Here is a 14,291-nt window from a genome sequence, read left to right as displayed (position 1 = left end):
TTGCTGCTGCAGAACTTTTTCAGTTCACTGAAGTTGTTTTCTATCACTGGTTCTTTTAATTTTGTGGTAACATTGGTGAAAAAATCATTGAAAACATTTGCAGTGTCAGTGTCATCAGTGACAATGATGTCATTTACCAGATTTGATTTTTGATATGATTTTGGGGACATCACAAAAGATATATATATATATATATATATATATACATGTATGTATGTATGTATGTATGTATGTATGTGTGTGTGTGTGTGTGTGTGTGTGTGTGTGTGTGTGTATATAGTTATATTGGAAACAACATTTCAGAGAACACCCAAATAAAGAATCATGTTTACTTTGTTCATCTGAGCCCTTAATAAAGCTTGCAATATAATAATAATAGTAATGACTTTGTTTAAAGAGGGTAACACAATTAGCAAAGAACTAATCTACCTTGAGGCCCTCATACAAAGGAATTTATTTATTTTAGTTGCATCTCTGAAGCCAGTACTACATGTAATCTAGATCAATGACCTAGTATAATTTGTGTATGGTATTTCTTCCATGTAATCTAGATCAATGACCAAGTATGATTTATGTATGGTATTTCTTCCCTGTAATCTAGATCAATGACCTAGTATGATTTGTGGATGGCAATGCTTCCATGTAATCTAGATCAATGACCAAGTATGATTTATGTATGGTATTTCTTCCCTGTAATCTAGATCAATAACCTAGTATGATTTGTGTATGGTATTTCTTCCATGTACTCTTGATCAATGACCAATAGTATGATTTGTGTATGGTATTTCTTCCCTGTAATCAAGATCAATGACCTAGTATGATCTGTGGATGGCAATGCTTCCATGTAATCTAGATCAATGACCAAGTATGATTTATGTATGGTATTTCTTCCCTGTAATCTAGATCAATGACCTAGTATGATTTGTGGATGGCAATGCTTCCATGTAATCTAGATCAATGACCAAGTATGATTTATGTATGGTATTTCTTCCCTGTAATCTAGATCAATAACCTAGTATAATTTGTGTATGGTATTTCTTCCCTGTAATCAAGATCAATGACCTAGTATGATTTGTGGATGGCAATGCTTCCATGTAATCTAGATCAATGACAAAGTATGATTTATGTATGGTATTTCTTCCCTGTAATCTAGATCAATGACCTAGTATGATTTGTGGATGGCAATGCTTCCATGTAATCTAGATCAATGACCAAGTATGATTTATGTATGGTATTTCTTCCCTGTAATCTAGATCAATAACCTAGTATGATTTGTGTATGGTATTTCTTCCACGTAATCTAGATCAATAACCTAGTATGATTTGTGTATAGTATTTCTTCCAAATAATCTAGATCACTGACCTAGTGAGATTTGTGTATGGTATTTCTTCCAAGTAATCTAGATCAATGACCCAGCATGTTTTTTTTTTTACAGTATTTCATCAATGTAATCTAGATCAATGACCTAGTATGACTTGTGCATGGTATTTCATCCATGTAATCTAAATGAATGACCCAGCATGTTTTTTTAAAAGTTATTTCATCAATGTAATCTAGATCAATGACCTAGTATGACTTGTGTAGGGTATTTCATCAATGTAATCTAAATCAATGACCTATAGCATGATTTGTGCATGGTATTTCTTCCATGTAATCTAGATAAATTACCCAGTATGATTATGGTATGGTATTACTTCTCTACAACCTAGATCAATAAACTAGCTATTGTATGATTTGTGTATGGTATTCCTTTCATGTAATCTAGATCAATTACCTAGTATGTTTTGGGTATGGTATTCCTTCCATGTAATCTAGATCAATGACCTAGTATGAATTGTGTATGGTATTTCTTCCATGTTATCTAGATCAATGACCCAGTATGAATTTTGTATGGTATTTCTTCCATGTAATACAGATCAATTACCTAGTATGATTTGGGTATGGTAGTTCTTCCATGTAATCTAGAACAATGACCTAGTATGAATTGAGTATAGTATTTCTTCCATGTTATCTAGATCAATGACCCAGTATGATATTTGTATGGTATTTCTTCCATGTAATCTAGATGAATGACCTAGAATGGTTTATGTCTGGTATTTCTTCCATGTAATCTAGATCAATGACCTAGAATAATTTGTGTCTGATTTTCTTCCATGTAATCTAGATCAATAACACTGGACAACAAATTTTTACAAAAGTCATGTTACTGAAATAAAATTAGTCAATTCTTATCAATTTTTATGTGCTGAACACGAATATGACAGTAAAATTGCAAAATTGGCTCTAGTTTTTTTGTAATCTGCAAGAAATTAATGTTTACATAACGAAATGCATTCCAATAGTAAAAGGTCAACTGTAATAGCCTACCTATAAAAAATCAAGTCATTGACTACATCTTGGATTTCTTCGCCTGTCTCTTGTACAGCTGTTCGGGAGCATCTCTGAGGAGTGTCCAGCAGTAGTCAGCCAGCATTGTAGTGGACCATTTTCCCTGGTATCTTTGTTCCATTGTTGCGATATCTTGATGAAAACGTTCGCCGTGTTCATCACTAACAATACCACAGTTGCTAGGAAAGAAATCCAAATGGGAATGAAGGAAGTGAATCTTTAGAGACATATTGCAGCCAAGTTTCTTATACTTCATCAACATGTCTTCTACTAGTTCCTTATAGTTTTCTGCCCTAACATTTCCGAGGAAGTTTGTAGAAACTAGGCGAAAAGCATTCCATGCTTGTTTCGCGTCACCTTCCAGCAAGTTGTTGAACCGGTCATCTTTGAAAAGCTCTCGAATCTGAGGACCCACAAAAACTCCCTCTTTAATCTTTGCTTCGCTGAGTCGAGGGAATTTTTCATGCAGGTATCAGAATGCTGGCAAAGTCCGGTCAATGGCTTTCACGAAGTTCTTCATCAAACCTAGTTTGATGTGAAGGGGTGGTAGCAAGATTTTCTGAGCCTCAACCAGAGCTGGGTGTTGGATATTCTTCTCTCCAATGGCTACATTCTGCCTGTGAGTCCATTCCTTCCTCATGTAGTGCATTTCCCTTGCTCGGCTATCCCACTCGCATAAGAAACACATGTATTTTGTATATCCTTGCTGCAGTCCCATTAAAAGGGCAACTACCTTCAAATCACCACAGAGGTGCCAGTTGTACTTGTTATACTCAATGGAATTCAGTAGCTGCCTTAAGTTATCGTATGTCTCTTTCATGTGGACAGCATACGCTACTGGAATAGATGGAAGAATGTTTCCATTGTGCAAAAGCACAGCCTTGAGACTCAGTTTCGAAGAGTCCACAAATAGTCTCCATTCCTGTGGGTCATGAGTGATTTTTAAAGCATTCATGAGGCCCTCAATATCGGAACAGAATATCAGATTACTTTCCTTTCTGAAGAAAGGCTCCAATTGCTGGTGGCGCTTTCGATATGCAGTAATTGTGACATCTTCTTCTAGAAGATTCCATTGTTGGAGTCTTGATCCTAGCAATTCTGCCTTGTTCTTTGATAAGTCCAAATCACGAATCAGGTCATTTAGTTCTTCCTGTGTTATTCTGTGTGGGGTTGATGATGCACCACAGTGAAAATCTGGATCACTGCATGCTGATGGACCAGGAGAAGAACAGGTCGACTCACCTTTGTCTTCGTCAGATGAATCAAGAGAATATTCTGCTGGAGGTTCTGGAATAGGAAGTCCCTCACCATGTGGAACTGGTCTCAATGCAGACGGAATGTTTGGGTAGACTATTCTCGACTTCTTTCGCTTCGTTATTCCGCCGGAAAGAGGAGGAACCAAGCAGAAGTAACAGTCATTTAGGTGGTTGCTTGGCTCTCTCCACACCATTGGGACTGCAAACGGCATTGATGACCTTTTGCAATTCAACCACTGTGAAAGCTGTGTTGTACATGTAGCACAGCATATATGCGGAGCCCAAGGCTTGTCTTGGTCACCAACCTTGCATCCGAAGTAAAGATGATATGCCTTCTTCACTTGAGAATTGATACTTTTCTTCTGGTTGGCAAATGTCACTTCCCCACAAATATAGCAAAAATTGTCCGCGGTATTAACACACTTTCGAGGCATTACTGTTCTTTATTGTACGTAAATGGATAAAATAATAAGTTTTATGTAACAGTAGCTTGAACTGTCTCGCACAACGTCTAAAATATTTTAAATGCTGAACCTATCTGATTGGGCTTTATATAGTACACTGCTTACGTCAGCTTCAGCAGCCGCCTGGCATTAGTATAATAGGCCTACACATGTATAGTACACTGCTGACGTCAACTTACTTCAGCAGCCGCATGGCATTAGTATTGCATTGCATCAGAAAATGATGCAATCAACTGTGGATGATGTGAGCATGATGGTATTATGCAATGTTACATCATTATTCTGGATGTTGCTGCAGTCCTACTGGAGAAATTTACACAGTGAAACATAGAAAATGAGGTATATGAATATCTTCAAAACGAGAGCCAATACAAATTTTTCACGGTTATATTCGTGTTCGGCACACCAAAATACTACAGATTAGGGCCTTTTCAAGTCAGTAATGATTTCACTGTTGACCAGTGTAACCTAGTATGAATTGTGTATGGTATTTCTTCCATGTAATCTAGATCAATGAGCTGGGTAACACATGATTTGTGTATGATATTTCTTCTATGTAATCTAGATCTATGATCTAGTATGATTTTGTTATGATAATTCTTAAATGTAATCTCGATAAATGACCAAGTATAGATTGTGCATGGTATTTCTTCCCTGAAATCTAGATAAATGCCTACAGTATGATTTGTGTATGGTATTTCTTCCATGTTATCTAGATCAATGACCTAGTATGATTTGTGTATGGCATTTCTTCCGTGTAATCTTGATCAATGGCCCATAGCATATGTGTATGGTATTTCTTCCATGTAATCTAGATAAATGACCTAGTATGATTTATAAATTGTAAATTGTATTAATTTTATATATGTATCCCATTTTTCCACATCATTAGTACCGTGTGTCCTATAGGATTGTTTCTTATAATCACAGCAACTAGTGCCATATTTGGATCATAAAGGGTACAAATTATTTTGTCCTACGTACTGGAAACTGAATCACACAGCAACAAGTGCCATATTTGGATCATAAAGGGTAAAAATTATTAAGGAAACAATGTTGTCCTACATACTGGAGACTGATTAATTATAGGTTACTGCATTTGTATGGGAAAATATGAATGAGTGTTTTGGATGGAAATACTGCATCACTTAATGGAGTGCAGTATATCCAGTCGACAAAAAGAGTTTATATTTTCCCATTCAAATGCAGTAACCTTTTTATTATATGCTCATTTTCTTATTCTACCTAAGGCTTAATTATGTAAACAAAAATACACTACACGAAACAAAGTAACTGAATATATGCCGTATTCAAAACTAAATACACAAACGCAGATTTTTCATTACACAACAACATTATTAATGGGCACTTAACTCTGCCCAGATAAACTTGAAATTAGTCGCATGCTAGACATAACTTCAAAAAAGAATGGCATTTTGGTCTAATTAAAATTAAAATTTGGAGTCATATTATGAATGAATGTGCATTGCAACAACTTTTCCATTTGATCTGATATGAATAGATTTTGGCATTTTTGGCATTTCTATGAAATTTCTTGATTATGGACTGGATTTCTGTGACAATTCTACATGATGTACATTGGATTTCAGTGGTGATGGAGCAGCATGTTGACATCTGCAAGTGTGTTTCTGTTCTGCCATTGAATATTTGAAATCATAATGTGGGGAAAAATATGAAGTTATTCAATTTCAATTATCAAAAAGACATGTACTATGGAATATAATGTTTATTTCATTTTGAGTGCAGTAAGGAGGATGTATATATAATTGCACTTGGAATATAGTCAAAATTACAGTACAATTTCGAAATGTGTAAGCAAGCTTAAGAATGCATGACGTGGCTCCTGTAACTCGGATTTGCAGAACTAAAAAAGTACATTTTGAGGAAATTCAGGATGTGAAGCTGTAAGTACATTTTTTGCCACTCTTATCATCAGCTAAAGGAGACAGTTTATGCCTTGTAACTTGCATGTTATTTGTAGGTACCCACCAATTTTATGAAATCTGGCATCTATCGCCAAAATCTGAAACACTGTATCAAAAAAGTTAACATGGAATGTAGCAAAGCAGCTGGTGTGTGACAGTCCATGAAACATCTGCTTTAGTTCATTCAGAAACAAATTTAATCAACCAAAACATAAAGCATCTGCTACATGAGTGTACACGATTTGTTTACAAAGTAGTTCCTAATATACTATTGGACACATGTGTCCTGCACATGAGTGCAATATGAAGGTGTGCAATATCGTAAAATACTGAATGATTCTGACAATGTAATTTAGTTAAAGGAGAAAAAAATGAGCATATAATAACACTTGTTGATTGAGTGGAGTAGATTTCATGTTCTATAAATAAAAGTCAAATCACATCTTGAAGATATACAGGAGCTAAGCCATGATAAAATGCAGATAACTGAATTAGTTTATCCTGGTCATGGTGAGAGTTTAGGCTTTTAAAATTAGTTTCATGGTACAGTTGTGTAGGGGATGCACTTTTGATTGTATCTTTCATTATTCACATGACCATGACCAGTATTTTTTCTAAACCACTTCTAATCATGAAATCCCTGATTTGATTACAAACATCAATAGGTTTGGATCGTGGCATGGATAAACCAACCAATGACTCTACATGGCACATTAACCATTGTAATGCCCAAAATCTTCAATTTGGTTAAAAACACCAACCAATGACTCTGCACAGCACATTAACCATTGTAATGCCCAAAATCTTCAATTTGGTTAAAAACACCAACCAATGACTCTACATGGCACATTAACCATTGAAATGCCCAAAATCTTCAATTTGGTTAAAAACACCAACCAATGACTCTACATGGCACATTAACCATTGTAATGCCCAAAATCTTCGATTTGGTTAAAAACACCAACCAATGACTCTATATGGCACATTAACCATTGTAATGCCCAAAATCTTCAGTTTGGTTAAAAACACCAACCAATGACTCTACATGGCACATTAACCATTGTAATGCCCAAAATCTTCAATTTGGTTAAAAGCATCAACCACTGACGATATATGGTCTTATGAGAAATTATTTCCAATTATTATTCCCCTTGATCAATGTATCAGTTAAACAGAACTTTGGGTAGATCTGTCAAATAATGAAACCTTGCAGTAAAGCAGCAAAACAAGATATTCTGGCAACATATTCTGACATGACAACTCCATCTCTAGTTCAAATTTAGGAACCTTTTGATAATGAAAACTTTTTCCATCTCTGTCTTATCCATTGCTCCCACTTTTTGATACTGTCATGTGAAGGGGATATATATAGATATACTGAGAGAGAGAGAGAGAGAGAGGGAGGAGAGAGAGAGAAAGTAATCACAGAAAAGCATGAACTGTATGGATGGATTTTGCATTATGATTCAGGGTCACCAATGGGTTGTGGGAGAGTACAGAAAAGATCTTTTTGAAGCAGAATATGCAATGAAAAACATGGGGATTTGAAATGGCAATTGCTCTAATATGTTGATTTTGTTAGGTATGACAAGTTTATTTTGGTTGAATTACATATGATGAGCTGCAAGTCTGTAAATCCAAACAAGAAAATCATGACTTTTGGAGCTTAAACTGCTTTCCCTCTCAAAACCAATTTAAAACCAGTGTGATGAGTGGTTTCTTCGTAGCTCATAATTGTGTTGCATGATTGTCTTAATTCCAATCCAAATTCACCCAGATCATCCAGTTCAGATTTTTAAGTTTGGGCAGAAAACATGCTATTGCAGACTAAACACAGAATTGCTTAGAATGACTTATTTAGAGGTTTTCAAATTGAGACTCATTTTCCCCCATGCATGGCTCAAATTTATCTTTTCTACCACTTGCATCTTTTGAAAGCAGAAAAAATATCAACTTGCAACTATTTCTTCTTCTTCTAATTCTTTTTTTACCTGTTACTTTAGAATATTTGTATCAGTTTCAACTGTACATTTTACTATCATGTTACATTTTTTAAACTGCAAGTGGGCCTCAAAATTTTAAATGTTTTCCTTGTTTATAATTGAAATATCATTCTGAATGGGCATGAAAATAAGGTTATGTCATTCCAACCACAAAAATGTAATACGATACAAATGACAGGAAGAACACCTCATAAAATCAACAGCATATTCCTTGGAAGGAACCTATTCCAAAACTCTAAAGCAATAATGTTTAGGCATAACATTTAGTAGAGATCTGAATTGCAACAATAGCATTCAAGAAATATGCAGCAAGGTAAATCAATCTGTTGGGCTATAAGACCTAACTTATCATGTTGCCCACAAGAATTATGTATCAAGGTAAATCAATCTGTTGAACTAAAAGACCTAACTTATCATGTTGCACTCAAGAATTATGCAGCAAGGTAAATCAATCTGTTGGGCTATAAGACATAACTTTTCATGTTGCCCACAAGAAATATGTATCAAGGCAAATCAATCTGTTAGGCTATAAGACCTAAGGCAAATAATACTGTAAGACTGTAAGACTACAAGACCTAACTTATCATGTTGCCCATAAGAAATATGCATCAAGGCAAATCATACTGTTGGGCTATAAGACCTAACTTATCATGTTGCCCACAAGAGTTATAAAGCAAGGCAAATCATACTGTAGGACTATAAGACCTAACTTATCATGTTGCCTTCAAGAATTATGAAGCAAGGCAAATCAATCCCAAGGACTATAAGACCTAACTTTTCATGATGCCTGCAAGAAATAAGCCGCAAGGCAAATCATACTGAAGGACTAAAAGACCTAACTTATCATGTTACCCTCAAGAAATATACACCAAGGCAAATCATACTGTTGGACTATAAGACCTAACTTTTCATGTTGCCATCACGAAATATGAATCAAGGCAAATAATACTGTAAGACTGAAAGACTACAAGACCTAACTTATCATGTTGCCCTCAAGAAATATGTATCATGGCAAATCATACTGTTGGACTATAAGACCTAACTTGCCGTGTTGCTCCCAAGAAATATGCACTGAGGCAAACCATACTGTTGGGCTATAAGACTTAATTTATCATGTTGCCCCCAAAATGTGAAAGAATTAGCTTTCCAAGGTTGAGTCAGACCTAATTTCAAACATGTTTGTACAGTTTGGGATCCCCACTCCCAATAGTACAGGATGAATGTGAAAATGCTAAAGTGTGAAGCCATATTTGTTTCATCCAATTATAATTATACATCAGGATGTAATACCTCAGTATTGAGTAAGTTATCATGAAGCCTTAAAACGAATGTTGATTGGAAAACAGATTTATAACTCGAAGTTGTTTAAAAAGTATTCAGAAAAAAAACATCCTCTGCTACAACCTGACAAAGTCTTAAATATTTAGTACAAAAAAGGAGGAATATAACTACAAGAAACCCATTTTTCAAGGAGTTGGAATTGCTTATCACAACAGTAGCTTATCATTTTTCTCTGAAACATAATTAAAATAACACATCAATGTTTGTATGATTTTACCATGGATTCATAACCAATCAGCCCCACCAGACTGAAAAGAACACATGTAAAGGTTTGTGTATTTTACGATGAGTACATAATCAATAAGCAGAACATATTTGGGATTTCAAACATTTTGATTTAAGGAGATAGTCAGGAAAATATGAACCACACAAATCTGGCCATCCTGTATAACACATCAGCCAGAGCCAGTAATCAGAGGTGATAAAAACTGATTTGTTGTTGGATTACAGTATGACAGATCAAAGTACCAAACAGATCCAAGTACCATACAGATCCAAGTACCAGACAGATCTGAGTACAAGACATATTTGAGTACCAGACAGATTAGAGTACCAAACAGATCCAAGCACCAGACAGATCCAAGTACCAGACAGATCCGAGTACAAGACAGATCCAAGTACCAGATAGATCTGAGTACCAGACAGATCTGAGTACCACACATATTCAAGTACCAGACACATCAGAGTATCAGACAGATCTGAGTACAAGACATATTTGAGTAACAGACAGACCAGAGTACCAGACAGACCTGAGTACAAGACAGATCTGAGTACATGACAGATCCAAGTACCAGACAGATCTGAGTACCAGACAGATCCAAGCACCAGACAGATCTGAGTACCAGATAGATCAGAATACCAGACAGATCCAAGCACCAGATAGATCTGAGTACCAGACATACTGTATAAAATCATAAGAGCTTACTAAAGTAGTGTATTATGCAAGAGTAGATCATCACCTGATCATCTAGTGTACTTTGCATGAAATTAACATCAAATAAGGATCAATTAGTGTAGTATGCAAGAATATATCATCACCTAATCATATCACATTGTATTATACAAAAGTATATGGTCATCTGTTATTTAGTAAAGTATTATACAAGAGTAGATGGTCACCTGATGATCTAGTAGAGTATTATGCAAGAGTTGATGTTCACTTCATCATCTAGTAGTGTATTACGCAAGAGCAGACCATAACCTGATATCTAGTAGTGTATTATACAAGATTTGATGGCTACCTGATATTTAGTAGTGTATTATACAAGAGTAGACCATCACCTGACATCTAGTAGTGTATTATACAAGAGTAGATGGTCATCTGATATCTAGTAGTGTATTATACAAGATTTGATGGTTACCTGATATTTAGTAGTGTATTATACAAGAGTAGACCATCACCTGACATTTAGTAGTGTATTATACAAGAGTAGATGGTCATCTGATATCTAGTAGTGTATTATGCAAGAATAGATGGTCACTTGATATCTAATAGTGTATTATACAAGAGTAGACCATTACCTGATATATAGTAGCGTATTATACAAGAGTAGATGGTCACCTGACATCTTGTAGTGTATTATACAAGATTAGACCATTACATGATATCTAGTAGTGTATTATACAAGATTTGATGGTCACATGATATCTAGTAGTGTATTATGCAAGAGTATATGTTCACCCAATGATCTAGTAGTGTATTATGCAAGAGTAGATGGTCACCTGATATCTAGTAGTGTATTATGCAAGAATATATGGTCACCTGATATCTAGTAGTGTAATATGCAAGAGTAGATGGTTATCTGATATCTAGTAGTGTATTATACAAGAGTAGACCATCACCTGACATCTAGTAGTAAATTATACAAGAGTAGATGGTCGTCTGATATCTAGTAGTGTATCATGCACTAGTAGATGGAAGCCTGATGATCTGGTAGTGTATTATGCAAGAATAGATCGTCACTTGATATCTAATAGTGTATTATACAAGAGTAGACCATGACCTGATATACAGTAGTGTATTATACAAGAGTAGATGGTCACCTGACATCTTGTAGTGTATTATACAAGATTAGACCATTACATGATATCTAGTAGTGTATTATACAAGATTTGATGGTCACATGATATCTAGTAGTGTATTATGCAAGAGTATATGTTCACCCAATGATCTAGTAGTGTATTATGCAAGAGTAGATGGTCACCCGATATCTAGTTGTGTAATATACAAAATTAGACCCTCACATGATATCTAGTAGTGTATTATGAAAGAGTAGATTGTCACCTGATCATCTAGTAGTGTATTATGTAACAGCAGATGTTCAGTTTATGATCTAAAAGTGTATTAAGCAAGAGTAGATCATCACTTGATATCTAGTAGTGTATTATACAAGAGTAGACCATCCCCTGATATCTAGTAGTATTATACAAGAGTAGACCCTCAACTGATGATCTAGTAGTGTATTATACAAGAGTAGATAGGAATCTTATATTGCTCTTAGAAACTATAAAGGCTCATTCATTAATTTATTCCTTATTTCCTTCATAAGAAGATTTTCACAAACAAGACAAAAAGAATAGAAAATTCACATGAAAATAATGTCAAAATGTGTATAGTTTAAGACGATTTTTTGTTGTTGTTGATGTTGTTGTTGTTATACGGTTTAATGCCATTTTTGACCACAAGATAGACTATACATGGCGGCAAATAAAAATGGTGGAGGAAGAACCCAGGAAAACCCCGGGATGAATCACCCACCCACAAGAAGCTACTGGCACTGAGCTTTCTTACATATAGACACTGGCAAAGCCTGAAACTCGAACCCATGCTGACAGAGGTGAGATGGCAGTGATCCATAATGGTGAGTGTTTTAGACCATTTGGCCACTTGGGGGCCACTTCAATCTTTGTACAAGATAAAACAATCTTAAAGGCAATAAACAACTGTATATATGCAACAGTTACAGTACACAATTATAAATATTAAGAAGATATCTGGAAATGTACAGATGAACCCAATACTTTAGGTTATCAACAAATTACTCCAGAAGGTAAACAATCAGCTGGAAGTTACAACAGAAAATGCTTTGATGCCCACAAAGGATACTGAGGGCAGTGATAAGAATATCACAGCCCTAATGAGCAAAAAATAAATTACTGCATCAGGAAATTGAAAAATTGAAGGCCCTACAAATTAATTTATCAAATGAACATGAATGTCTAAAAACAAAATACATCAACAAAAGACATACAACACAATAACAATGCAAATGACTGCAGACTTAGTGGACATGAGAGACAGGGCCTGCCAGCCTTAGACCAACTGGTCCAATTTGGCCCAATCAGGACTCATCAGCTCACAGGTGCCCTGTGCGTTAGTAATTTAAAAAATATATGTATAGAGAGAAAGTAATATTAAAGTGAAAATTTTAAGTTCAATATCATATAAAACTTGTTTAAAAATTTATTTCCAAATGCCATGCTCACAGGGGGTCCCATGCATAAATCCAGGAGGACCCACCAAAATGATCCAAATCAGGTCCCATGTTTGCTATGGCCATTCCTGGTGATAGAGGTTCAGGAGGTGGAGCTGTTCAGTGATTTAGAATCGAGTGAAACTGAAGAAATTTCAATCCAGGTAAATCAATTAAATACAAAGCAATTCCTAGTAGATTGTAATCTACAGGTCCACTTCAGCAAAGGTTTGATGGAATGAACATTAAATCAAATAGATAAAGTGACTGATGACCAACACAAAGGTATGCTTTAGGTGACTTCAACCAGGATCTTATGAGTGATCCAATCAACAGAGATTGCCTTATGAGTGATCCAATCAACAGAGATTACCTTATGAGTGATCCAATCAACAGAGATTGCCTTATGAGTGATCCAATCAACAAAGATTGTTGAATTTCAAAGAAACTTTTGGTGTAACCCAACGGGTTGACCAACCAACATGAGAAACTGACCCCTCAAACACTATGGTAGATCATATCAATATAAATATCGATGAAAATAAATGTCAAAAATACATATTCTGTGGATAGATCCTAATGATCATATCCCTATTTTCCTAAACAGTAAATCTGGCTTAAAAACAGCCAGTAGTTTCTCATGGGTCAGTGGTTCTTTCGAGGGTTTTCCCGGGTTCTTCCTCTACCATTAATACTGGCCGCCATGTATAGCCTATCATGTGCTAAAAATGGCATTGAACCCTACAACAACAACAGCCAAAACTTGTAAAACCATAACATTAGGTCATGTAAGCATTTATAATGATGAAGGTACATGTCTGGAAAATCTCAGTAATTTTCCTTGGAGTATAGTGTCTGGCATTTGATAATATGGATGATGCTCTTGATATATGGACCCAACATTTTATGCAAGTGATGGAGAAACAGGTATGTCTGAAAATACAAAGAGTGAAAAGGAACTTCTAACCTGCTTTGTTAACTCCTGACATTCTAGACATGAAAAACCAGTGATATTTCAAATCTGTTGATGAACAAGCCCACTGCAAATCATGGAGAAATAAAGTAATCAAACTTGGGGCAACTTGTCATTGGGGCAATTGGGGCAACTTGACACTGGGGCAAAGAAGAATTACAGTGTACTATCAGTCAGCTTTAGAAAAATAATTGCACTAAGAATTCTGTGTTGAATTTTTTTAACAAACCAATTGCAGGTAAATGTTCCATAAGGTCATCCCTAATCTAATAACTTAGCCAGGTAAATAATAAGGTCATCCCTAATCCAATAACTTAGCCAGGTAAATAATAAGGTCATCCCTAATCCAATAACTTAGCCAGGTAAATAATAAGGTCATCCCTAATCCAATAACTTAGCCAGGTAAATAATAAGGTCATCCCTAATCCAATAACTTAGCCAGGTAAA

At 35.4% G+C, this 14,291-nt stretch overlaps 1 protein-coding gene across 1 annotated transcript in view; it reads right to left on the bottom strand.

Annotated features, from left to right (window-relative positions):
- Positions 1-13,860, bottom strand: part of LOC149777422 (calcium/calmodulin-dependent protein kinase kinase 1-like) — a 247,985-nt gene extending 234,125 nt beyond the window's left edge. The window contains exon 1 of the mRNA XM_089941395.1: positions 13,839-13,860. Within this exon, the coding sequence (XP_089797521.1) occupies positions 13,839-13,860 (22 nt within the window). The remainder of the gene's footprint in view (positions 1-13,838) is intronic.
- Between the last annotated feature and the right edge of the window lie 431 nt (positions 13,861-14,291).

The sequence above is a fragment of the Sinohyriopsis cumingii genome, chromosome 18 (genome assembly GCF_028554795.1).
Source record: "Sinohyriopsis cumingii isolate HCF-2022 chromosome 18, ASM2855479v2, whole genome shotgun sequence".
NCBI lineage: Eukaryota > Metazoa > Mollusca > Bivalvia > Unionida > Unionidae > Sinohyriopsis > Sinohyriopsis cumingii.
The sequence above is the reverse complement of the archived record's forward strand: the minus strand, read 5'-3'. Positions and strand labels throughout refer to the sequence as shown.